This window comes from Oryx dammah, unplaced genomic scaffold (assembly GCF_014754425.2).
Source record: "Oryx dammah isolate SB20612 unplaced genomic scaffold, SCBI_Odam_1.1 HiC_scaffold_13, whole genome shotgun sequence".
Taxonomy (NCBI): Eukaryota; Metazoa; Chordata; class Mammalia; order Artiodactyla; family Bovidae; genus Oryx; species Oryx dammah.
This window is the reverse complement of record NW_024070197.1, coordinates 29,904,157-29,930,413: the sequence shown is the minus strand read 5'-3', so window position 1 is coordinate 29,930,413 and position 26,257 is coordinate 29,904,157. Positions and strand designations below refer to the sequence as shown.

The 26,257-nt window shown below is 53.3% G+C and overlaps 2 protein-coding genes across 6 annotated transcripts in view; one reads left to right on the top strand and one right to left on the bottom strand.

Moving 5' to 3' along the window:
- FHOD1 (formin homology 2 domain containing 1) overlaps positions 1–5,744 on the bottom strand; it is a 16,286-nt gene extending 10,542 nt beyond the window's left edge. For 3 of the 4 annotated variants that reach the window (XM_040253365.1, XM_040253364.1, XM_040253366.1), the window contains exon 1: positions 5,491–5,732. In XM_040253365.1, coding sequence (XP_040109299.1) covers positions 5,491–5,691 — 201 coding nt within the window. In that variant the 5' untranslated portion in view covers positions 5,692–5,732. Of the gene's footprint in view, positions 1–5,490 lie in introns of all 4 variants that reach the window. The other variant, XM_040253363.1, reaches the window with a different exon arrangement.
- SLC9A5 (solute carrier family 9 member A5) lies at positions 3,153–26,257 on the top strand. 2 transcript variants are annotated; one of them, XM_040253371.1, is made up of 16 exons: positions 3,153–3,238; positions 10,534–10,836; positions 12,329–12,492; positions 12,639–12,717; positions 13,007–13,184; positions 13,746–13,966; positions 14,177–14,379; positions 14,604–14,693; positions 14,791–14,861; positions 15,590–15,719; positions 16,205–16,293; positions 16,454–16,580; positions 20,507–20,677; positions 21,191–21,260; positions 21,911–22,045; positions 24,821–26,257. In XM_040253371.1, coding segments are annotated over exons 1-16 (2,511 nt in total). In that variant the 5' UTR covers positions 3,153–3,237; the 3' UTR covers positions 25,300–26,257. The 2 variants fall into 2 exon arrangements, with proteins under 2 accessions (XP_040109305.1, XP_040109304.1); XM_040253370.1 differs by lacking the exon at positions 3,153–3,238 and adding an exon at positions 5,891–7,553.

Sequence of the window (26,257 nt, the reverse complement as noted above, 5' to 3'; positions counted from 1 at the left end):
GGTGCTGAGAGGAGACTGTGAAGGTAAACACTGGAGGGGTGAGCAGATTATGCCTGGTAGCAGCTCACACAGCCAAGTATATGGTCAGGCAGGGTGTACACATACACATGCTACTGGCTGTGCACAGGTGAGCACACCCATAGAATGCTCTCTTCCCCTCCTGCAGGCCCACATCCAGGATCTAATTCTGTGAGCTGAGAAAGGCCCTTTCCTTTCAGAACCCCTGGGATGCCCACGTCCCTTTGGGGCAGGGTCCTGAAGACTGAATGCTCCAGCACCCTCCACCTCCTCAGATGAGCCCCCTTCTCTCTGTGATGGTAGCCATGGCTCTTCCAGCCACTTTGCCTGTCTTATCCTGCCTAGGCCCCAGTTCTTGGGGAGAGGTCCAGAGCCTCTAGGATGATTCCCCACCCCCCCCACTTCTAGCTGTCTGTTCTGAGGAGATGGATTGGGGGGCGGGGTCAGGCAAGCTGCAAAGAGCAGAGACTTCCTGCCAGCTGGGTCCTGCTTGTCCCTCACAGCCCTGGCCCTTTCCTGGGGTCACCCTTCCGAGTGCCAACCCTCTGAGCCTTGTTTCTCGCACCCTGGGGCTGGGCCAGCCTGGAGGCAGCCCAAACTCTGGTCCCTGCTGACAGTGCTTGGGGTCAGCACAGGCCCATATCTCGGATTGCCTCCAGGCTCTTGTCTTCCTCATTTCTCTGATGTTTGCCTTGGGGTGGAGGCTCCCAGCTCTAGCTCATTTTTTTCTATTTATTTGCTTATTCTTATTGAGATGTTGATTTTACAATATTGTATAAGTTTCAGGTGTACAACATAGTAATCCACAATTTGTAAAGATTATACTTGGGAATTCCTTGGTGGTCCAGTGGTTAGGACTCCAAGCTTTCACTACCGAGGGCCCCAGTTCAACCACTGGTCATCCCATAAGCCATGTGGTGCAGCCAAAAAAAAAAAAAGATTAGTTATTATAAAATATTAGCTATATTCCCTGTGCTGTACTATATATTCTTGTGCACGCAAGCATGCATGCTCACTCAGTTATGTCTGACACTTTGTGACCCTATGGACTGTAGCCCGCCAAGCTCCTCAGTCCATGGGATTCTCCAGGCAAGAATACTAGAGTGGGTTGCCATGCCCTCCTCCAGGGGATCTTCCTGACTCAGGGATCGAACCCAGGTCTCCTGGATTACAGGCGGATTCTTTACCATCTGAGGAAGCCTTTGTAACTTATTTTTTATATAGCAGCTTGTACCTCTTAATCTCCTACCTCTGTCTTGCCCATTTTTCTCTTCATTCCTTGGACTCAGGCTTTTCTGGCAGCTCAAACCAACTTGTCACATGTGGTTTTACATTCAGGGGCAAGCTTAGGGGACCATGGTGTCTACTCCCCAGTATTTTTCATAACAGTATAATTGGGTGAGAATGCCAGGGGCAAGGAAGATGAAGAAAAGTGAAGAATTACATGCTGAAGGATTCTTGTTTTAGGAAATAATTTAACTATCTGTTTCTTCTCCTTTCCTAATACCCTGTGTTCTGATGTTTTCTATTTTAATTTGTTAATATGGTATATCGCATGATTGATTTGTGAAGAATTCTTGCATCCCTGGGGAAAAATCCACTTGATTGTGGCGCATGATCCTTTAATGTGTTGTTGGATTCTATTTGATAGCATTTTGTTGAGGATTTTAGCATCTATGTTCATCAGCAATACTGACCTGTAATTTTCTTTCCTCCCTTTTATCTTGGGTCTCCAATTGGACTTTGGCTTCCTGAATGAGATGACATGAATGGGCCTTGAGGGTGGGAGCCCACATTTGTTATGCCTTCTCTGTGCCACATACTGGGCTGCCTGGTGCCTTGATTCTCCTGATAATCCTTCTATAGGTGAGGAAACCAAGGCTCAGAAATTCTGTGAATTTGCCCCAGGTTGCACAATCAGGAATGGGACCAGGGCTCCCTGAACTGATCTTGGGTTCATGGACTTTGGAAATGCTCCAGGGAATCCTGGGTGGGAGGTGGAGTGAGGGCTGGGGCCTGTGGGGTTGCCAAGGGCTGGAGAATGCCCCTCAGCTTTCTGAACTGTGCAAATACCCCAAACTGGTCCTCCCAGTTCCGGCAAGGGAACACAAATGAACACACGCACATCATACCTTCTGGGGTAACAGGGCCAACTTCTGCCAGGACCAAGTTCATGGGGTCCCTTACTAGGCTGCAGCCCAGAATGAACAGCAAATTGGACATGCTGGCCCCAGGGAAAGCTGGGGGGAGACCATGACTCATGCTCACATCACATCTTCTACAGTCTCCCAAAGAGATCTCCAAAGGGCTCAGCTGATCACCAGAGCACCCCATCTTATTAAGAATCCTCTGGGACCCTGCCACATGGTCCCTGTCCCAGAAGGTCAGGTTCACACTTTAGCCTTTAGCCCCTTTGCCACAGCTCTTCCTGAGGGGTAAACTGAGGCTGGAGTAGGGAGGGGCAAGGTCAGGAAACAAGTATACCTGTTCCCCTGCAATGTTTAGCCACAGCTGGGAAAACAAAGTTGCTGGGAATGAACAGATTTCTAGGGTCATCTCTGCTGCTAGGAATGGGGGCTCCTTTGGCCTTTGCATCAGAGTCAGAGCAGTACCCAGGTCCCTCTGCCTGGAGCCAAGGGAGAAGGAAGTCTGTGCCATCCCAGATGTGGCAGGGCCTTGGGATATCAGGGAGGGGCTCCGGAGGCAGGCCCAGAAGGGCAAAGGGTAGCAAGGAGGGTGAGACTGGGCAGCTTTGGGTAAAGAAGATGAGGCAGGGCCAGAGGGCTAGGTTCTCCTTTAGGGCAGGGGCCCCTGTCTCCAGACAGATCCCCTGAGTTCCCCTGGGGACACTACACATGACCCAAGGCACTGCCGGGACACACCCCCAGCCTCCACCTCCCAAGGGCCAGGAGATGAGTCAGAGGCTGTGGCCAGGAGCTTCCTCCTAGACTGGGAGGAAATGAGCAAGGCCTTCTCAGACCTGAAAACTGAACATTTAAAAAGGAAGCCCTCGGCGGGGAACTCTATAGGCTAGCCACAGCCCAATGGGGTGTGTGGGGTGGAGCCCCAGAGAGAAAGTGGGTTTGGCCTCTGTATTTTCCCAGGGATTGGGCAGGGTCTGCAGGGTTGAAGGAGGTCAGTGCCCAGAGTTGGGGGGATGGGGGCAGAGGTCGCTTGGCTGTGAACTGTTCTGCTGGACGACTGTGCAAAGGATGAAGCAGTAAGCCTCTTATTTTTGCTCTACAGCCTGGGATGGGGAGGCCTGGGTTTTGGGGCCACCTCTCCCCTCTAGAGAGCTGTGGAAGCAGGCCTGAGTCATGTCTGTGCCCCTGGGGCAGCACTTCCAGGACTAGCAGAGGGACCAGTTGTTGACAGTTCCTACAAGGAGAAGCCCTGCTCTCTGATGTCCCTGCCCCTACCCTATTCTCAGCCCTTCTTCCTCTGGCCTTCTATTCTGGGGCTGTGGTCACAGTTTATATTTGGCATATGCACATCACAGTGCATCTGACTATTCCTGGCAGAGATGCCAGCCCCAGGGAGTCCTGGCTCCAGGCACAGTGGTAACCCAGTGTCCGGGCCCCCTATCCTGCCTGTGGGGGATATGGCAGTCCTCAGGTAGACCAGGTGGAAAATCATGAAAGTGGGGAGATCAGAAAGGACTGAGGTGGGGGTTACTTAACATATTATCCTGGTGCTTCCTTCCCAGGTGGAGCAGTGGTAAAAGAATCCACCTGCCAGTGCAGGATACACAAGAGATGAGGGTTTGATCCCAGGGTCAGGAATCCCCTAGAGTACGGCAACCTGTTTTAGTATTCCTGCCTAGAAAATGCCATGGACAGAGGAGCCTGGCAAGCTACAATCCAAGAGGTCGCAAAGAGCTGGACACAAGTGAGCGCACACACACACAACATATTAATCCCAGTTCTCAGCTAGGGAGCAGAGAATAGAGGGCAGAGCACCTGGTGAGGCGGTGGTGGTGATGGGTCCCTAAATGAAAGGGAGAGGTAAGGGGTAATGCTGATCCTCCCAAACTCAGCCCTGATTGGAGAAGGGGTGTTAGGGCTAAGCTGTGTCCTCCCAGGGGCGGGGGGTGGGAGGAATACTATGTTCCCTGTCGTGCTCCAGGCTTATTTCAGTACTAGGAGTTCCAGGAGTCTGGAGGCAGGAACCTGGCCTCAGTTCAGCACCCCTCTCTCCCCAGAGCCCATTCTGAATGGGAGGTGGCTTCTGGCTGGAGGTGCTTCTTTTAGGTCCACTTCGGTATGCTCCTTTGAACACGGCAGAACAAGGAGGGGTCACATCAAAAGTCTGGAGAGGGCAATGCACTGCTATCTTCAATCCTTGTCCTTGAAGCCTGAGCTCCTTTCAGACACGCGCCACTCCCCAGGCCGAGTCTCAGCGCTTCTCCCGCCCGCGCTCAGAGGCGGGGCAGACCCGCAGAGCTAGGAATGCAGGCTGGGGGCCTGGCGCCTGGGGCACATTCCAGGGGAGACCCCAGGCCCGGGGGGCAAGTTTGCGCAACTCGGCGCCCAGCTAAGCCTGGGAGCAAGGGAGGACACTTCCACCAACTCTCGCTTCACCACTTGGTGCCGACTGGCTGGCGAGGCACCCCGGGAGGTGGTGGTGTGCCTCCCAGAGTCCTGGCCCGGAAATCGAGTGCGCCGGAAAGGGCTGCCTGCGGGGGGCTGAGCGCGGCGAGAAGGAGGGGAGGTAGGGGGGGTCATCTGCAAAAGGGCCTCTCCCGGCACCGTGCACGAGTAGGCTCTGGGGTGCAGGCAAACTAGGGCAGGCCGACGGTTTAAAATTAGCCCGGCTCGCTACTTCCCTTCCAGCCCCCGGCCGGCGGCTGCTGCGGAGATCATGGGGGCGGTGACTTAAAGGGCTTTTCCACCAGTGCAGCCTCCCGCGCTCAGGATGTCCCGGGCCAGGCCGCTTCCAGGGAACTCCCCTCATCCCCTGGTCTCACCTCCGCCGGCACTCCCCAGCGGGGCCTCACCCGGCACGGACCACACTCAATCCAGCAGGACCCAATCCTGCGTCAAGACACCTCTGGTGGCCCGCCCCGGGCCCGCCCCTCCTCGTGGTCCCGCCCCCACCTCACCTAAAGCAGGTGAAAGCTGGTCCATCCTCAGTTGCGTCTTCTAGGACCGCTACCACCCAAACGCCCACGCTACCCCCATGCAGAGCAGGCGGGCAGGGAGCGGACCCTGAGCGCCTCCCCAGGTGGGCCTCATTTCGAAGGGCAGCCTGGGTGCCGCAGAGTACAAGCTTACATCTTCCTTCTTCAGTTTCCCTCAACTCGAAAGGCGTTTCCCACCGGCAGGGCAACGTGTACCTTGGGTGCCCAGCCTAAAACTTTCCCGGAGGAGCGCACCCGCTTGCTTCAGCCTCTCCTTGAGAGGCTCCAGAAAGCTTTCATAGAGCCGACCCTGAACCATCAGTAGCCCCCAGTCTTTCTCCGGCTCCCCTCACCTTGAGCGGCGCCCCCAGCAGGCGGTGCAGGGCGGGTATCTGCGCGCCCAGGGGCAGCGCCCCGTCCAGGCTGCAGGTGGGGGCCCGGCGCGGCTCCGGGAAGTTGGCACATGCGAAAGGGTCGGTGTCCTCTAGGTACTGCACCCGCACGGTCACCAGTGATACAGGTTCCCCGTCCCCGCGATCTTCCTCGCCCGCCATGGCTCCACCACTGGCTGCCTCCGGGCGGGTCCGGGCCGCGCCGCCGCTTCTACTCAACTAGTTCGCTGTCTAGGCGGGGCCGAGCAGGACGCCGAGGGAGAGGGGCGGGGCCAGACGGAGGCGGGGCCGAGGAAGGGGGTGGAGCCAATACTAGTCTCCGGACGCGCGGGGTCGGGGGCAGTACTGCGGTTGGTGGAGCTTGCAGCCAGTCACTCAGAGGGCGTGATCGTGGTCCCGTTAGTTCACAGGCTAGTCCCGGGAAAACCCGAGCTCGCGGGTACCCCCACCCACTGGGAGAACGCGCAGAGCGTCGAGAGGCTTTCTTTGGGCTTGGGGGCCGTGAGGCTGTGCTCTCTTGAGAGACAGCTAGGGCAAGATGGGGTGGAAGTTTCTTCAGATCGTGGCCCGTCAGGTCCGCCTAGGTTTAGGGACCAGAAGGTCCTGATTTCTTTCAACTGAGGTATGAAGTGGACGGGCGTCCTTCATTTGGAGGAAGCAGGGAGATGGGTCCCTTTCAGTTTGGATCAAGAAGTGAAAATAGATAACACTCAATTCAAAGGAGGAGGTGGGATGATTTACCCCTAGTTGGAGAAGAAAGAGGGACGGGTGCTCTTAATTCTGGGAAAAGGATAGAATGACTCAGTTTGGCCGCGAGGTAGAACACGTTACCCTCAATTTGGGGGAAGAACAGGGATGGGTTGTACTTCAGTGAAAAGGGGAAACGGTCCTTTTCAGTTTAGGGCTGGATAAGCCGAATGCCCCCTCAGGTTTGGGGAAAAGGTTGAATGAATTCCTTTTAGTTTGAAGGGAATCGATAGGCTGGGGTTTTCGTAGTTTAGGGAAGAAGATACGTTTTCTCTTCATTGTCTCATGGAAAGGGTGAGAAGGGTAGACTGTAGTTTAAGGGAAAGGGAGGCCGGTTGCCCCTCGATTTGGTGAATGAAGAGGAGGAGAGTCCTCCTCAGCCTGAGATGAACTCGGCTCAATCTGGGCCTTGGGGTTTCTGGGGACGATGGGGACAGTTGTCCCTCACAGCTTTCTAAAAGGGCCTAGTGCGCGTGCGCAGCTCTGGTCTGAGAGCGGGGCCCGCAGGGGTCTTAGGCTCCCAAGGGCTGAGCTGAAGGCGACGGCGCACTGCCCCCTGCAGTCTGCACGGGGCAGCGCCGGGGTCCGCGGCCTCTGTACCGGGGGCCGGCTGCTGCCAGTCGCCAACCGCACTCTCGGTGGCGGGGCCGCCCTCCTCTCGCCACCCGGAAGACCCCCGTCACTCCCACTACTGGCTGTCGCCGCCGGCGGGTGGGACCCGGCGGTGCCCCTTGGGGACTGTGGCCGCTCACAGCTCTGAATACGGATCGGGGGAGGTTTGGGGAGGGTTTGAGGGAACGGGCTTGAAGGACTAGGTTGCAGGGCTTGTGGGGGAGGGATGCATTGGGGGATTTCCAGAGTCGAGACTGGTTTAGAGCGGAGGGGCAGGCGTCCTCACTACGGACGCCCGGGACAGGGTCTTGGAGTCTGGACCTGGGTTGGGGGTATCCGAGCCGGGATTGGGGGGAGCGGACCCCACGTGCCTGTGACGCGGGGGAGGCCGGTAGGCGGCGGCGGCGGCGGCGGCGGCGACACGGGGCTGGCGGCCGTGCGGTGCCTGGAGGGGTGCTAGGCAGGCGGCAGGATGCTGCGCGCCGCACTGCCGCTGCTCGGGCTGCCCCTGGCGGGGGCAGGAGCAACCGAAAAGCCCACCCAGGAGCCAGGGTCGCCGGGTGAGCCTCCCCCAGGGTTGGCGCTCTTCCGCTGGCAGTGGCACGAGGTGGAGGCGCCCTACTTGGTAGCCCTCTGGATCCTGGTGGCCAGCCTGGCTAAAATCGGTGAGTGCGTGTGTGCGTGCGCCAGGGCGGGCGGCGGGCAGCGGACCCGCCCCCAACCCCTAGTCCCCAGATCCGGCCGGATTTTTGCAGAGTGCCCCGACTTTAGGTTCCGATTCCGCAAATCCGGGCTCTCACCTTGTTTCTGCGCCTCCTCTTGTGGATCCCCCTCCTCCCCTTCTCGCGTGGGAGCCCTGAGGATTTGCCTTCTCAGAGGGCCGCCCCAGCGCTCTCCGACCCCATCCCTAGCTTACTTTGCCCTCTCTTTCCCCTCTTCTCCTTGCAGTCAGCTCTTTGGTCTGGGCTCCCCTCCACCAATCCCCAGCCCCTGTCAGCAGTCTGGGCGTGTGGGACATTGAGGGGATGGTATTCTCTGGCAAACCCTAGCATCCTGGTCCCGAGGAAGCAGCCTTCCCTGGAGGCCACCTCCAAATGTCCATTCTCTTGGGATGCCAAAATGTCACTTTTCCTCTATCCCCCTCTATCCCCTAAAGATGTCCCCTTCTTGTGCCCAGCTGTGTCTCCCCTCCTTCCAATCCAAGTCTACCTCTTCCCACCTCAGGGTATGGGAAACTTCCATTTATTGGACCTTACTATGTGCTGCCTGCCCTAGGGGCTTTCACACATCCAATTTCCCTCAGTCTGCACAGTATTGAGGGCTGAGGGCTGTGCTTCAGACTCCTTTTCGTGAGTAGAGCTGCTTTTCCTTGCCTCTGGCCCTTCCTCCCCACTTTTGAGCAGCCAGTGGTCCCTCCTCCCACCAAAGACCCTCCTCCCTCTCCCTGTTGTGCAGACTGCGCTGTGGGGGTGACTAATTATAGCTGAGCAGTTGCTACTCACTCCCCATCTAAGCTGGCACAGCCTGTACTCCCAGTCTCACCAGTACAGTCTTCACATAGGAATCGCACCGTCTAGAGTTTGCCCCCTTCTTCCCCCAGGGACACAGTTGGAAGTGGGGGCTGGGCAGGAACAGAGGAGCTCTCCGCTCTGCTGTGGCAGCCCATTAATAATGGAAAATGGGGCTTGAAATGCCTTCAAGGAGCCTAGTTCTGTAAGAGAACAGGCTTTTGTGAAGGGTTTTGGATTGCAGTGCTGGGATTAATGCATGCTCTGGAAATAAGGATGGAATAAGGTCCCTGAAGGAGAGGAAAGGGGGACCAAAGGTAGGGCTGAGTGTGGGAAGAGCAGTAGCTGAGCTCACCTTAGGGCCTGGCAGCAATGAGAGCAAGGTGGGAGGAGCCTCAGATCTGGGAACCAAAACTGGGTCTGCTGAGAAGTCTGCCAGGTGGAGAGTTCCTGTCTTATTTAGGGTTTGCAGCAATGGCTGTAGTTTCCCCCATAAATCATAGTTCTTTTTCTAGCTTGGATGACATCTCCTATGGAGGTTGAAGAGAGCCTTTTTCTCATCAACCAAAAAAAAAAAAAAAAAAATCCTTGGGATTAGGGGTGGGGAGAGATAGGTAGAATGTTCAGAAATACCTTCCCCCAGCTTCATTGCTAGGATTTTTTTTTCCCTTTTATTCCCTACCAAATATTTAGGTAGATCCCACCACAGGCCAGGCACTGTCCTAGGCTCTCTGGGTACAGCTTCCAAAGGGCACTGTCTTAGCATTGCGTCTCATACAGCTTAACACCAAGGTGTCCCTCACTACCCACCACTCCAAGGATTGTCTGGGGAGAGCAGCTCACCTGGCCCAGGGCCCAATCGAAAGCCCAAAGAGTATATGATGAGGCAAAGGTGGGAGTGGCAATAGTGCTAGAAAATCATTCCATACCTCCTCTTCTTTCCAAGGGTCAGATATGTTATTACTTTCCCCCAGAATCATATTGAATTAACATTTGTTGAGATCCTATTATGTGTCTGACATTCTGCTAGGCACATTCACACTATATCATTTTTATCCTCACCCTGTGAAGGTTATTTCCCCCCATATTACAGGAGAAGAAATTGAAGTTCAGGAATTTTAATAATTTGCCTGAGATCACACAATTAGGATAGGATGGAGCCACAAGAAGAACTAGAGGTCTAACTGCTAAATCTATTGCTTTTAAAACTACTGAGCCCTTAGTGAGCCTACATAATGAAAAAGCACACAGGGCTAGGAGATCTGCTGTACTCCTAGGAGGTATAATATGCATTATGGTCTAGGGCAGGACACAATAATAGAATAAAAGGTAACATTTATAGAGCACTTACTACAAAGTGCTGGGCTAACTGCTTTTGAGCAGATCGTCTTACTTAAACCTTGCAACAATCCTACGAGATCAGTACTGTCTTTATTCTCATTTTACTGATGAAAAAACTGCAAGTCAAAAAGGGACTAGGACTTCCCTGACTGTCCAGTGTTAAGACTCCGAGCTCCTTGTGTCAGGGGCCTGGGTTCCATCCCTGGTCAGGAAACTATATCCCCTCATGCTGCAACTGGAGATTTTGCATATTGCAACTAACACCGGCCCAACAATTGAAAAAAAAAAAGTAAAGATATTTGCTTCAAAGTCACAGAACTGGTAAATGAAAGAGCTAGGCTTTGAACCCAGGGAGACTGACTCCACAGGCCCTGATTTTTACAACTATGTTATGCATAAGAATGTACCTAATATTTGCTGAGGTTCAAATAACGACAGTGGATAAGGGAGAGCAGAAAAAGGTGAGGTCCTTTGAGGATGACAGTAGAGAGGATGGGGTATTTTCAGAAGTGGAAAAAGTAAGCAGAGACCTAGGTTACCGTGACAGGAGCACTAGAAAACAGACAACTGTGGCTGCAGTGGAGAGTTTGGAGCTCTGGAGGCTGGAGATTCTAGCAGTCCTGAATTTCTTCTTCCTTGGTCCCAGGATTGGGGGTCCTGACCTTGAATAAATATCTGACTGGAAGGCTATAGGCCAGTGCATCTGTGTGTGTGTGTGTGTGCGCGCGCGCACGTGTGTGCGAGCGCGCGTGCTTCATAAATTGATGATACCTCCCACCCTATTCTTGTGTTGTAGTGTTTCACTTGTCTCGGAAGGTGACGTCTCTGGTCCCCGAGAGCTGTCTGCTGATTTTGCTGGGACTGGCACTGGGGGGCATTGTCTTGGCTGTGGCCAAGAAAGCGGAGTACCAGCTGGAGCCAGGCACCTTCTTCCTCTTCTTGTTGCCTCCTATTGTGCTGGACTCAGGCTATTTCATGCCCAGCCGGCTGTTCTTTGACAATTTGGGTGCCATCCTCACCTATGCCGTGGTGGGCACACTCTGGAATGCCTTCACAACAGGTGCTGCCCTCTGGGGCCTGCAGCAGGCTGGACTTGTGGGTGAGTGACTCTAAGATGTGGACCAGCTGTGGGGGGCTTTGCCAGACTCCTTGCCCAGCTCCCTTCTCCTCCAGCTCTGAAGATCCTATGTTGACGAGAGCCATACCCTGAGACCTCCATCTTAGGTCCTTCCCAACTGGGCAGTGCTCCAGCTGGGCCTGCAGCCTTCATTTAGGTCCTTGCCAGATGAGTCTGGGCTTCTGCAGATGACAGCTGAGTAGGGGCCTGGCTCCCAGCTGTGCATGGGCTGCCAAGGCTGGCAAGCCTGCATTGCCACCCTGCTTCCTCCTGCCCTCTGTTACCATACTGCCACTTGCCAGCCTGGCTCCCCTGAGGCACAGCTCAACATCCCTTTGAGGGCTCTGCCCAGGTCATATCAGGGTGGTTTTCTGTTTTTATTATTTTAATAAATACATATCATATGTCTGCAGAATGCAAGACACTACACTAGGTATTCTCTCTTTGCTCATTCCACTGGCTCTTCATATCAACCTTGCTGGGGGTATCATTTATCCCATTTAATGGACAAGGAAATAGAGGCCCTTAAACTCATTTGATATCAGGTCCAAGGTTAGCAGGAGAAGGTCATTTTACTGAGCTCTTTGCCTTCAGGCTGCCCTGTTCTGCTCCCTTCTTTCTCATTTTCTGGGCCCCAAACCCACTCAACCCTGAAAGTTGATAATTCAGACTCCTTCCCAGGGGCAAGGGGAGGTTTGCAATTTCCACTCAGGTCTCCAACCTGGTTTTCCTATGGGGTCAGTGAACTCTTTGGGGGCAGGAAGGGAGGGGAGGACATCAGACCATAATCATAGTAATCCTAGTAATAGGTAATAACTACTGAGTGCTCACTATGTATTAGGCACTGGTTAAATAAGGAACTTTCTGAGGTAGACACTATTATTATTCTCAGTATGTAGAAGTGGAAACTGAGGTTCACAGAGATTGCATGGGATGTTCGAGTCCTACCAGTGGTGGGTGCTTTTCATACCGTATTCAGCCCTCATGGATGGATAGCCCCTCCCCCTCCTGTTGAGAATTGTGCATGTTGCCTTCCTTAGGCTGAGAACTATGATGTGGGAGAAGGCACTCTTTTGTTCTCCTAATAAAGCCAGTCAGCAGCCTATTTCCACCTGATGGTGGTTATTATTGCTGTTGCTACGTTTTTTCTTGTCAGTGCCATCTTAGCTCTCCAGGTTACACAGAGCTTTTGTAGCCATTTCCCTGGTTGATTTCTGTAGCAGTCTTGTCAGGCAGGCATATGAGGAGGTATGGCTTATGAGAAGTCAGGTGGCAGTGAGAGTGCCAGTGTCATAGAGCAGGTAAGTGGCAAAGACAGTCCTTAGGCTCAGGACCTAAGGTCTCCTGACCTGCAGGCTGACATGCTCTTCACTGTCCCAAGTCCTCTCGGGGCACCCTTGTTTCAACAGTCTGAGCCTGTTGCTGGGGCTGCTGTAGGCAATTCAGTACCTCACCATCTGCTGTCCCTCGAAAGCCCCCAGAGTGCAGGCTGGCTTGCTGGACTTCCTGCTGTTCGGGAGCCTCATCTCAGCAGTGGATCCCGTGGCTGTGCTGGCTGTCTTTGAGGAGGTGCACGTCAACGAGACCCTCTTTATCATCGTCTTTGGCGAGTCCCTGCTCAACGATGCAGTCACCGTGGTGAGAGTGCACAGTGGGCTGCTGTTGCTCGACCCCACGCTGCCATGCTTTTGACCAGGCTCAGACCCTTCTCCAGATCCCCTGGGGAAGAAATCCGGTCTCCGCCTTGCCCCATCATTACTCCTGATGCACCACTTCTCACTCAGGTGCTGTACAAGGTCTGCAACTCTTTTGTGGAGATGGGCTCTGCCAACGTGCGGGCCACTGACTACCTGAAGGGAGTCGGTCAGTATCTCCCCCCTCTCGGCGGGCACTGGAGGCTGCCTCCCTCAGGTTGCTGAGCCCCTCCCCCACTGCGTCTGGACAGAGGATGCTGCTGGGGTGCCTCATCCCTCCCTTCCCTCCTCCACGGAGAAACAGGGCCCTGAGAACCCAAGAAGGAGGGGCTTTCCTGCACTCCTGACCCCTGGGCAGCATGGTGGGCATCCTCCTCCACTCCCCGCCAGGCAGCAGTCTTGTTGGCCCGGGAGGGGTCCCGGCCAGGGGTCGTGCTGACAACCCACTCCTCCCCCAGCCTCCTTGTTTGTGGTCAGTCTGGGCGGGGCAGCCGTGGGCTTAGTCTTTGCCTTCCTCCTGGCCCTGACCACACGCTTCACCAAGCGGGTCCGCATCATCGAGCCGCTGCTGGTCTTCCTCCTCGCCTATGCAGCCTACCTTACTGCTGAAATGGCCTCGCTCTCTGCCATTCTTGCGTGAGTCCTGGGGGCGCCGAGCACGCAGGCGGAGGGGAGGGGGCGCTGGAGATGGTTGCCCTTCACACAGACAGAAGCAGGACCTTGAGGAGTCCATAGGTTTCCCTGAGTGGGAGCTTCAGATTTCCCAGGGGAGACACTTAACCTCAGGGAACATTACAGGACCCGCTTCTAGAACTGTCCTGGGCCCCCAGAACCCAATTTTCCCTTGCCCAGAGTGTTCTCTGGGGTGTGGGCTGAGCCACACATGGACGTTGAGGCCTGGTGCCATGGCTCTGGTGGCTACAGAACTCTGAAAGTTGCTTCAGGCAGTCTGTGCCAGTCAGATCATGTTTTCCCTGCCTTCCCCTCCAGAAGGTACGGAGTGGGAAGCCTGGCGATTCCGATCCTTTTAGCCCAGGATTACCCCTACCAGCCTGGGACGGGCTCCATGCCTGACTGCGCTTTGGCTCTGAGTCTGACATCCTGTGACAGGCATCCTCTACTGTGCATGCTCAGACCCCAGAGGCTGTGCTTCCTGTAGCCCCTCCTCATTACCCTGACTCTCTATTCCTCTCCCAGGGTGACTATGTGTGGCCTGGGCTGTAAGAAGTATGTGGAGGCCAACATCTCCCATAAGTCCCGCACAGCTGTCAAGTACACCATGAAGACTCTAGCCAGCTGCGCGGAGACTGTCATCTTCATGCTGCTAGGCATCTCGGCCGTGGACTCTTCCAAGTGGGCCTGGGACTCTGGGCTGGTGCTGGGCACCCTCTTCTTCATCCTGTTCTTCCGAGCCCTCGGTATAGCCGGCACCCTCTGCTTTCCTACCCACCCCCCTGCCCCTGCCCCCCACCCCAGCTCATCTCGCCCTCTGAGTGCACATCCTTGTCCTCCCTGTGTTGCTCAGCCCTCCCAGCCCTTCAGACCTGAGCCCTGATACTGGGTGCCAGCTGCAGCCAGTGCCCTCCACTCCCAACACCCTGCTCCCACTGGCCTCCCTCCTGCTGTAGGCGTAGTCCTGCAGACGTGGGTGCTGAATCAGTTCCGGCTGGTCCCTCTGGACAAGATTGACCAGGTGGTGATGTCCTATGGGGGCCTGCGGGGGGCTGTGGCCTTCGCTCTCGTCATCCTCCTGGACAGGACCAAGGTCCCTGCCAAGGACTACTTTGTAGCCACCACGATTGTGGTGGTCTTCTTCACAGTCATTGTGCAGGTGGGAGCACCCAGGAAGCCAGATGGGGAGAGGGTCTGGCAGGCCCTGGGGAGGCCTGGAGCCTATGGGAGACGGGCTCCTTTTCCTGTTGGGGGCTGCAGGGGCTTGACTTCCCAGGCTTTGAGAGCAGTTAGGTGGAGATATGGAAGCTGAAGCCTAACCATGGGGAGAGAAAGGCGGCAGAGAACTGGCCAGGGCAGGGCTCACCGGCTGCCTGTCCATAGGGCCTGACCATCAAGCCACTGGTCAAGTGGCTGAAGGTGAAGAGGAGTGAGCATCACAAACCCACCCTGAACCAGGAGCTGCATGAGCACGTGGGTACCAGAACCCCATGCCCCCACCTGTCCCTCTCTCCCTTCTCCTATTCTGAGCAGAGTCCTGATCCGGTCCCCCTACCCACCCCCCTTCTAGACTTTTGACCACATTCTGGCTGCAGTGGAGGACGTTGTGGGGCACCATGGCTATCACTACTGGAGGGACAGGTGAGGGAGCTGCACCCAGGCTCCTTCAGCAGCAGCAGCAGCACCTCTCCCCCACCAGCCAGGGCAGCATGGGGGACATACCACACTTCTGAGAAGGGACACAGCCAGGCACAGGCTGGGTGACCTGTCCCTTAAGCCCCCCGCAGGCCCCCATAGGACAGGCAGTGCTGGTGTCCCCGTACTCTCAGGATACGATAAGCTTCCCCAGTGAGGCCTGCCTGGCCCTGCCCTGCATGGTCTGGCACCTCCAGACTCCAGCCACCTTGTGGTCCACTGTGACTTTGACTCTTGGCCTGCCAATGAAATGAACCCTGTTCTAGAAACTCAGGACCCACCATGCTCCCCCTGCCCTGGCCACCAGGACCTTTGCACATATTGTTCTTTCTACTAGAACATTCCCTCCCCTCCATCTCGCCTCCTTAACCCCTCTGTTCATCCTTCAGATATTACCACAGGCATCATGTCCTTAGGGAGGCTTCCCTGACTAGGACAAATCCCCATCATACTCTATAATTATCCTTGTAGTTCCTATCATGGTTGCGATTTTATAGTTACATGTCATAACTTCATCAATGTCAAGTGCTGTCAGTTCCGTAAGGGCAGGGACCAGCTTCCAGATTCTCCCTGACCGATGCCCACATCAAGAGATGTGGGCCTCGCACTGGTGGTGCCCCGGCCCTGTCTGAGGAAGGGCCAGCACTCAGGACGGGGCCTGGCATCCTCTGTAGGTGGGAGCAGTTTGATAAGAAGTACCTGAGTCAACTGTTGATGCGGCGCTCAGCCTACCGCATCCGGGACCAGATCTGGGATGTGTATTACAGACTCAACATCCGGGACGCCATCAGCTTTGTGGATCAGGTGGGCCAGCAGACAATGGAGAATGGGCGGGGGCCAGCAGGACAAGGCAGGAAGTGATGACAAGCAGGCAGGCAGGCCCTGAGCAGGGAGTTGGGAATTCCCAGTAGACTTCATGGACTTGTGAAGTGGCAGCTACAGGAATGAGCCCGGCCTAACACTGACATTTAGAGTCTAGTGGGCAGTGCAGAAAGGTGGGAGACAGCTGGACTCTGGCATCAGCAGACGTGGTTCAGATTCTTATCATCTCAGGCTTGTGACCTTGGGTAAGTCATTTATCCTCTCTGAGCTTCGGTTTCCTCAACTGTAAGAAAGCGACAGTAAGAGTATCTCTATCACAGTTTTGTAGGTGCAGTATAAAAAAGCACCTAGCGCAGTCCCTGGAACATCGAGAGCAAAGTGTGTTAACTGGTGTTATTCCTTTTGTTCCGCTCTGTCTGCGCCACCTTCATCTGACTGCCATCTGACCTGTGACACGGCCCCTGCAGGGAGGCCACGTCTTGTCCTCCTCTGGGCTCACTCTGCCCTCCATGCCCAGCCGCAATTCCGTGGCAGAGACCTCCGTCACCAATCTGCTGTAAGTCCTGGAGCCCCCTCCCGCTTCCCCATGCTCCTTCCTACTGGGCCCTCTCTCTGAATCCCTTCTGGCCAAGATCTGTGAGCCCCTCTGCTTCTGCCCTTCCCCTGGTCTGCGCCCCCCAGCCCCTCCCCAGCACACGTGTTCCCACCACCCGCAGGAGGGAGAGTGGCAGTGGAGCGTGTCTGGATCTGCAGGTGATTGACACGGTGCGCAGTGGCCGGGACCGGGAGGACACCGCAATGCACCACCTGCTCTGTGGAGGCCTCTACAAGCCACGCCGCAGGGTGAGAGCAGGCAGGGCCTCTGAGTCCTGAGGGGGAGTGAGGTCTGGGGAGGCCGCGATCCAAGGCTTAAGAGGCAACTGGCACCAGCTTGTGGAGAGCTGTAGATGCCCAGTTGAAGAGCATGGGCTTCATCTTATTGGTTATAACCTTTAGTTTTTTGTTGTTGTTTTGAGAAAGGTTGGCCTGTTACAAGGATGGTTTAAGGATGTCTTCTTTGGTAGCAGAGAGCAAATCTAATTGGACGGGGTGAGTTGAGAGGCCGGGAGAGCCAGTTGGGAAGCTGGAGTGAAACACTGCAGATTAGAGCTGGGAGGCTGGAAGGAAGAAGAGCACAAAGGACTGTAAAATCTGCCAGGAAAAGGAGAGGAGGGATAGAGGGCTTGATGGGTGTCACAGACAGAAGCAGGAGTGCCAAGGAGGCCTGTGGGTGCAGCTTAACCTGGGGGAGGCAGACATCCAGTTTAGGTAACATGAGTGAGTCCCATGCAGGTTGTGAAGCCTTGGGGTTGGAAAGGCCCAACCCATTCAGGCAGGAATCCGCTGCAACCCCGCAAGGGGGCAGCAAGCCATTACCTTGAACCTTTCTGAAATGAGAAGCCAGCTGTGACCGTTCTTGGCAGCTTTAACAGTCAAGGCCGTTTCTACAGAGATGGGAATTCTTTTCCCTTTAATTTGCTCCCTCTGGGCCTGATTTGACTCTGCACCTCTGCAGAGCAAAAGCCTGCAAAGATGTCAAAACAGCTTCCTTCCACACAGAGGCCTTCTTGCCTTCGGGCCAGCGGCTTCTGTCCCTGGTGTGTCTTCTTCAGCTGTTAGAAATGAGGCCCCTAGGAATTCTATGGTAGACTAGTGGTTAGGATTCCAGGCTTTCACTGCTGTGGCCAAAGAGGCCCCAGATGGAAGGTGCTATGCTAGTTGTGGTTGGCCAGGGCCAGGCACAGGGGACCTTTAACCTTTCTAGTTATGGAAGTTGCCTTTCTCTTCTCGCAGCCCAGGATCCCTCCAGCTCTGGCTCATCACCCTGAGACCTCACACTGTTCGTACAATCAGGCAATCACCCCTCATGTCTTCCTCAGTTAATGACTGTGAAACCCTGTCTCATCCAACCTGTGGAGCTTTTGTTTGTTTTTTGGTTTTGTTTACTTTTTCTTATAGAAAATTTTAGTCATTCACAAAACTAGAGAGAATAAAGAAACTCATTTAACCATCACTCAGCTCCAATAATTCCCCCTTACACCCTATCTACCTTTATTATGTTAAAGCAAACTCCAGACAGCATATCATCTCTAAATATTTCCATATGTATCTCTAGGTGGCAAGAATTCTTTTTTTCTTTTTTTTTCAAAAAAGCCATAGTACCATTACCACATACAACAAGTAACAGTGATTCCTTCTCACCTCACCTCAAATATCCAGCCAGAGTTCAATACATATCTTTTTCCATCTGGTTTGTTCAAGTCAGGATCCAAATAAAGTCCACACTTTGCATTTTTAGTAAGTATGTCTTTTTACTTTTTTAAAATTTGTAATAGTTTCTTCTTCCTTTTTTCCCTCCTTTTTATTTACTTACTGAAGAAACTGGTTAGATTGTCTTAGAAAATTCTCCATTTTACAGATTTTGCTGATTGTTTTCTAGAGGTGGTATCTGATATGTTATCCTTGGTACCCTGTATTTCTTGGTAGTTCAATCTAGAGGCCTGGTTGTATTCAGGAACATTCGATAGCTGTGCTACGAATTTCTTATTGTATTACATTAGGAAGTACTGATACATAATGATTGGCTGGCTGTTGATGTGTGTGTGTGTATGTAAGATTGGTCAATGGGTTTGGTCCAACCAGTTCTTGTGTAGTCGACTAAAAAAAAAACCTGGATGATGATTGTGCTTATCCTTGTTAAATGTCATCTTATTTGATTTAGCCCATCATTCCATCGTTTGGATCCCATGTCGGTCACCAAAAATCTCCTCAGATTCACATCATATAAAATTCTGTAAAGCCTGTTAACTCTGTATTCATCAAAATCAACATAAAAATGAACATGATAGAGCTGAGGACAGAGCCCTGTGGTCTGCTACTAAAGACTTTCCTCCAGACTGACCTGGATCAAGAATTTTGGGGGTATGGTTACTCAACCAGTTCTAAATCCACTTAGTTATGCCAGCACGCAATCCGTAATTCCTCATGTTCTTCACAGAAATATCATTAGAGACAGAAGTGTCTAGTATACAGTTAGAAACACAAGATTATAGTTTAAAAGAGAGAGACAGACAGGCTGGAGATAAAAAGATTTGGAAGCAATCTACAGCAGAGGTTTCCTGGCCTGGCTATATCAGAATCTCCTGGGAAGCTTACTAGAATACATATTCCTGGCTTCACCTCCTGCAGAGTCTGATTAGTGGAGTGGGATGAGGAATCTGCTCTTAATAAGCCCCTTGAGGGGGCTGAAATGCAGCTGGTCTGATGGCTGGTGTCTGGGAAGCACAGATTTATCACAGGGCTGGCTGGCGCTGAGAGAGTCGATACTTTCACTGGGGAGAGCATTGAGATGGGAGAGGGGGCCAAGGATAATGCTGGGGAATGCATATGGAAGAAAAGGAAGGGGAGCCAGCAGAGGAGGAGAGAGAAGGAGCCCTTGGAGGGGCAGTAGCTGATGCCCCTCAGAGCTGTCTCAGAGGCCTGGGGCAAGAGGAGGGCTGGACTTTGCACAGATGTTGCCTAACCAGAGGCCAAGGTACTGATGACCCGGCAGAAAGCTGCACAGTGGTTCTGCAGTCAGGCAACCCCCCTTGCTCCCACCCCAGCTGTATTTCTGACATTCAAGGAATTAATGGGTACTAGGGAAAGTGTCAGAATGTAAGTAAAGGTTTAGCAGTAAAAGCAAGGCAACAGTGGCAATGGAAAGGTGTTTTTCAAGGAGGTAAGGGCAGGAACAGGTCTGCAGAGGCAGGGGCCGGTGGCCAGGGAAGGATTGAAGATGCAAGAGAGTGGAGGACTGGGAGGGAGGAACTGATGGAGAGAAGGGAACTGATGGAGGCGGGGAGTGGGGAGTGAGGAGCCCTGTGAAGGAGCTGGGCTTCTGCACCCACCCACCCCCACCCTAGGGAGAGAGGCGCACCTCTGCATGAGTGTGTAGAAGAAGGCAGTTGGGAGGAGACTTAAAGGGGATTCTTAGATCCAGCTCAGGGAAGCAGAAAATATGAAGGGTAAAGGAAAGAAACCAGCCTGGGGGTGTGCGGCAGGACAAGAATGATTGGGAACATGCGGGTGGTACTTTGGGAAATTATCAGGAGGTAATGAAAAGGCTGCTAAGCAGTCACGGCCAGAGGTGGAGACAGGTTAGGTGAGGGTGTAGTGGGCTTGCTCTTTATGAGGAAGAATTTGAAAGACAGATGATGGGAGTGGTACTGAACTGGGCACAGGTATGGTTGGACTGAGAGGATCCAAGGTGGCAAGAGATAGTCCTGGAAGTTCCTGCAGCCTGAGGAGTCACGGTGGCAGCTGCAGAAAGGGCTAAGTGGGGAGAGCCAGCTGGACAGAGTCCTGTGTAGTCACAAGAAGGCAAATGGGCCAGGCATGTGGACTAGGCTCAGATAAACTGAGGTGCAAAGAAGGAAATTGGTTTCATGGTAGCCCTGAGGACAGGGCACAGGATCCCCTGTGTCTTGTCACTTCACATCTGAGAAAACTGGGAGAGGGCAAGAGGGGATAAGGAAAGCCAAATTTGAGGGAGTAGGTTCTGGGATAAAGAACTGAGAATATAGAGTCTGGCTGGGTCTCTACTGTATTTTTTTTTTTTTTTTCACTCCATGGCTAGTTCTGGAAACAGTGGGCTGGTAGGAGCTATGGTGACCCTGGGGCTGTGGCGTGGGGTTCCTGTGGGAGGCAGGACACCAAGCCTCATGGCAGGGTGGGGCTGTCATTGCCAGTACAAAGCCAGCTGCAGCCGCCACTTCATCTCTGAGGATGCGCAGGAGCGCCAGGACAAGGAGGTCTTCCAGCAGAACATGAAGCGGCGGCTGGAGTCCTTTAAGTCCACCAAGCACAACATCTGCTTCACCAAGAGCAAGCCACGACCTCGCAAGGCTGGCCGCAAGAAGGCATGTGCTTTCTCTAGGACTCCTGTTTGCAGCTGCAGGCTGATGGCATGTGGTTTTGAGCTCACAGGTTTTGGAATCCAGCCTCGGGGACCTGGGGGCTGCAGCAGCTTGGGTTCCCTTTTGCATCTTCCTGGAGCCCCAGAGGGGAAGGTGAAGCCTTTAGAGGAAGAGCAGCCTCTTGTGGTCACCTGCCCAAGATAGCAGGACCACCTACCAGAGGTGGAGTGAGCAGGAAAGAGGCAGATTCCTTGTTGGGGAAGGGGTGCGGGGACTCCATGAATTTCTTATTCAGCCCAGGCTGATGTACTGAGCATCTCTGCTGGGGCCATCAGACTCTACAACACTTGCTGGGGGTAGGGGGTCAAGGGATGATAGAACCACTATAATTGACACAGATTCCCTTCTGTGTGGCATCAGGAAGACCTATCTTCTTGTTGACCCCACCAGATGACAGGATTGGGGTTTGGAGTCAGGGCAAGAGGCTTAGGAGTTTGTTTTTTTTTTGGTCCTTAGAAGGATGGCGTGGCTAACACTGAGGCTACAAACGGGAAACCTCCTCGAGACCTGGGCTTCCATGACACAGGCAAGCAGGGAGTGGGGTGGTGTGAAGGAAGGGATGGGGAGGGGAAGGGCAGGGGCCCATCGACTGGAAGCCTGAAGGACCTCCTCTGCATGGCACTCAATGCCATGAGCTGAGGCTCTTCCCCTTAGAACTAGATGGACAGGTCTCAGCAGTTACTAGACATCTGTGACACCTGAGAGCTAACTGCAGGCTACAGACCCTGAGGACCTGGAGAACATGTCATAAATGGAGCCTGGTCTGGGCCTTGAAGGATGGGTGGGCCCTGGGGTCCAGTGTCCCTGCAGTAAAACCAGGGCCCTAGAAGAGCTGCACATTGATGGGCCTTCCAGCCTTCCAGATGTTTATGCTTGCAGCTGACGATGGGATCTAGGGTTGAGGGAAGATGAAGGTGCTGGGAAGTGTGATTCCCTGATGCTTCCTCTGAGGATCTGTCTTTCCTGTTGCCTCCTGGGGCTCTGGAGCCCCATGCCCCCTCCTCTCAAGCTCCGCCACCCTGCTAGGCCAGTGCTGTAACAGCCACAGGACAAAGCAGGTGTCTCTACCAACTGTGGGCTCTTCCTAGAGGAACAAGGGGTTGGGCTCTGGGTGGTGTGGTACCAAGAGGCAGCTACTGGGATGGCCAATCCCACTCAGCTCTTGTCCCTGTCCAGCTGCCGTGATCTTAACCGTGGAGTCTGAGGAGGAGGAGGACAGTGACAGTTCGGAGACAGAGAAGGAGGATGACGAGGGCATCATCTTTGTGGCTCGGGCCACCAGTGAGGTTCTCCAAGAGGGCAAGGTCTCAGGTAACGGCTTCCTCCTGCCTGCCTCCCTCTGGAGCAAACTGGAGCTACACAGTTGGCTTCCTCCCACTTTGCTGATGGCCTTTACTCCAGACAGTCACTTTGCCTATCTGCTCATTCATTCATCAACCAGCATTTACTCAGCATTTCTTTTATGTCAGACATCTGACATCTATGATCTGATTCAATCCTCACAACAATCAAGATGGCGAAACTGAGCTCAGAGGAACCTGGGACTTGTCTAGAAATCAGCAGAACCAGAATCTGATTCCAAAGCTCACAGCCATTTCACTTGCCTCCCTTTACACTCTGGCGAGAAACACAAGGTGACAAGCAAACCTAACACCAGGTTCTGCTGTGACCCATGCTCGGCACACCAGTCCTCAGGTACAGCCCCCCGTAAGGGTGGCAGCCGGACCTGAGAGAGGAGCCTGCATTCGTCAAAATGGCATTACTGTAGATAAAAACCAACATATATGTGCTTCCGTATGTGGAGACCTAATGAACTCAGAATGCTAACTACCACTGCCAGTTGGCTCAAGAATTCTTAGGTGTCTTTTAAAAAACATCCTATTATAGAAAATTTCAAAATATACAGTAGACAGAATAGTAGAATAAACTCCCATCTCTCTACCACCCATCTTCAATAATTACCTACTCCTAACTGATCTTATTTCACTTACACCTTCACTATGCCCCTCTCTTCATTGGATTCTTTTGAAGCAAATTGCAAATATCATACCACTTTATTGCTAAATACTTCAGCAAGTATCTCTGAAAGATAAGGATCCTTCTTAAAAATATAACCTCAATACCATTATCATATCCAAAATCTTTGTTATCAGATATCCAGTCTGTGTTCAAATTTCTCTGATTGTCTTCATTTTACAGTAGGTTGTTCAAATAAAAATCCAGACAAAGACCCACACATGAAATTTGGTGGCTAAGTGTCTTTTAACCTATAACACTGGTTCTTGAGGAGGTAGCAGTAGTGATTTTGTCCCCGAGAGCAGCGGTCCCCAACCTTTTTGGCACCAGGGACTGATTTCATAGGAGACATTTTGTCCACGGACTGGGGATGGGTGGGGATGATTCAAGCGTATTACATTTATTGTGTACTTTGTTTCTGATCTAGTGCCGCTGCTGATCTGACAGGAGGTGGCGGTCCACAGCTTGGAGGTTGGGGACCCCTGACCTAGGGTACTGTCTGGAGACATCTTGCGTTGTCAGGGTACCTCTGCGATGTGTGGGTAGAGGCCAGGGGTGTTGTTAAACACCCTACAACGCACAGGACAGCTCCCTACGGCAAAGTCTCTGCTCCTACCTGTGACAGTGTCAAGTTTGAAAAACCCTGATTTATAGGTCCCCCCACCATACTTTCTTTCCTTGCACTATATTTATTGAAATAACTTGGTTATTTGTCCCCCAGTCTTTCCTTGTCTGGATTTTGCTGATTGCATCCCCTAAGCATCATTTAATATGTCTGTTTCACTGACCTTTATATTTCTTTCACATCAGCAATTAAATCTAGATCAGACTTGGTAAGCATACTCCATAGGTGGTGATATTATACCTCCCACTACATCTCACCAGGGAGCATATACCATCTGGCTGTCTTTCTTTTTGTAGGTTAATATTGACTACTGGATTCAATTGTTGTTAGCCTGAGCCACCCATTATCAAACTCCCTGTCAGTTTTTCATCAGGTGGTCTTGCAGTCACTGGTGATCACTGCCACATCCAACAGTTCATTCTGGGTTGTGCAATGCTGATATTCTATGTCTATTTTTTGTTTGCATTGATTAGCAGGAATTCTTGTATTAAAAAAAAAAGCCTTCCCTTATCAATTAGTTAGTCTGAAGTACAGTTCATATAGGGAAGAATGGATAAATGCTTGAATTTTTCTTTTCACTTATCAGTTTTCAGACCAATAGTTACCTGGTATCTTCTAAAGGTGAACACTGAAGTTTTTTTGTTTTTAAAATTTAACACAGCATTCCAGGGAGGTAGTTTCACTCTCAGTCACAGCATCAATACATTTCATAACACGGAGCACTTGAAGTCAAGTTCACAGGACTGCTCAGAACTTTATCAGTGAGCAGACACATACTGAGCACCTATTATAGGCAAGGCACTGAGCTTTACTTTGGAGATTAAGGGGTGGTAGATAGCCAGAGGGCTGTTCCTTCCCTGCTTTCCTCTTTCAGAGCCTCAGCCTTTCTGTAATGCCGTGGCTGAGCCTTTCATTACGGCTGCCAGCACTTCTGGGATTCTCGGCTCACATCCCCTGTGCTCTGGCATCCCCTCTGTGGCTCAGCTTTAGCCTGTTTTAATTTTTCGTGAGCTCAGACTCCTGGACTCTGGCCCACCAAAGGGCTGCGGTGGGAACTCAGGCAAGGAGCGCAGTGGCCAAGCCTCGAGATCTTCCTTACCCTGGGCCGGGGGCCTAGCAGGATGTGGTTTAAGCCTGGCACTGCAAGTTGGCTAAGGGCTGATCATAGATGGGTTTTTTCCTGCCTTGCTCTCGCTTTGTCTTGTTCTAGTTGTTTTCATTTGTTCAATAGGTATTTGTTGAGCAACTGCTACATGCTCAGTCCTGTGCTAGGTGCTGGGGATACAGTGGGGAGCAAACCCAGCTGTGGTGCTTCCCCTTGGCCAGGCGTGCATCCAATAACTGCACAAATGGATGCTGCATGGCGACTGCAGAATGAACTTCTGTGCTTATACTTGAGAAAGTGTCCACTGGATTGGCAATGAGTGCGTGTGCTCTGTCCCCAGGGAACCTTGAGGTGTGCCCCAGCCCACGCATCATCCCCCCATCCCCAACCTGTGCGGAGAAGGAGCTGCCCTGGAAGAGTGGGCAGGGGGACCTGGCCGTCTACGTGTCCTCAGAAACCACCAAGATTGTGCCCGTGGATATGCAGACAGGCTGGAACCAGAGCATCTCGTCCCTGGAGAGCTTGGCATCCCCACCGTGTACTCAGGCCCCAACCATGACCCGCCTGGCTCCCCGCCCACGGGCCCCGGAAGAGCCCCAGGCCCCTCTCAAGCTGCCCCTCTCCTCTGATCCTCGCTCTTGCTTTGCTTTCCCCCCGAGCCTGGCCAAGGCGGGCCGTTCTCGCAGTGAGAGCAGCGCTGACATCCCCCGGCAGCAGGAGCTGCAGCCCCTCATGGGACACGAGGACCACACCCACCTCAGCCCCGGCACCGCCAACTCCCACTGGTGCATCCACTTCAACAAAGGTGGCCGGCTGTAGCCCAGAGACTCGGGGAGGAGCAGGGGGCTGGGCCCCCCTGGAAGTCTTCCCTGCACAATGGGCAGAGGAGCCCACTCAACCGAACATGGGGTTAGAGGGGCCTGGACTGAAGTAGCAGCTGGGCTCCCTTGGGGCAGGTCAGAAGGGTCTCCTGGGCTGGTCCTCATAGGAACCCTTTTCACCACCCTCCTTGTTCCTAAACTCCTGCCACCTTCCTTTTCAATAAGGCCCTAAGTCTGGTTCAAGACCCAGTCCAGATGTTTTAGAGGCAAGGCCCAGAGACAAGGGGAGCTGATGCCCCTTCCCCAGCGGGTCCTCCTAGGGAGCAGTTCCTGTCCCCCAAGCAAGGGCATCTCTCCTCAGCTGACACTGGGCTGTCCCGCACTCCACCCTGCCCCAGCATCAGCTCAAGGACAGTACCCTGGCAGTGAGGCTCCACGAGGGGCTGGTCCTCAGAGGGACTGTGCTGGGAGGTGCAGAAGCTTTGCTACCCTGTTGTCTCAGCTACCCATAGCCAGTTGGTTTGGGGCAGTGGGAATCTGTCTCCACTCCTTGCTTTATCTTCCCCTCTTTGCTGCCAGTCTCTGGGAAAATAGTTACTCCATTTCCAGGACTGAGGCCACAGGGTTGGGCCAGGCTTCGGGTCACGGCTGCTTCCTAGCTGGCATCACTCTGGGGATCATCTGCTCTGCATCTGGCTTTGGACCTTTCAGATCCTTGGGTCTGAGATTTGTGAGGAGGGGAGATGGTGGCCTCTGGCCTCCTGCACTGTCTTGTTTTTTCCTGAACAGGAAAGGAGCTAGGTATCTCAGGATCACTGCTCCACTGCTCTGGGGCTGAGAGGCCTGACTACAATGGAAAGGAGGCTGACTGGATGGCAGGTGACTTTCCTGGGGTTAGCACCTGCCCTGAATTGTGTACCTTGAACCTAAGATACAATAAACATCTCTCAGATGGA

Excerpts from the sequence above, each read along its gene's own strand:
- SLC9A5 (XM_040253370.1), top strand. The coding sequence starts at position 7,361 with ATGCTGCGCGCCGCACTGCCGCTGCTCGGGCTGCCCCTGGCGGGGGCA. Across the intron at positions 16,294-16,453 it reads ACCTCCGTCACCAATCTGCT|GAGGGAGAGTGGCAGTGGAG; the intron begins GTAAGTCCTGGA and ends CACCACCCGCAG. Across the intron at positions 16,581-20,506 it reads TCTACAAGCCACGCCGCAGG|TACAAAGCCAGCTGCAGCCG; the intron begins GTGAGAGCAGGC and ends TGTCATTGCCAG.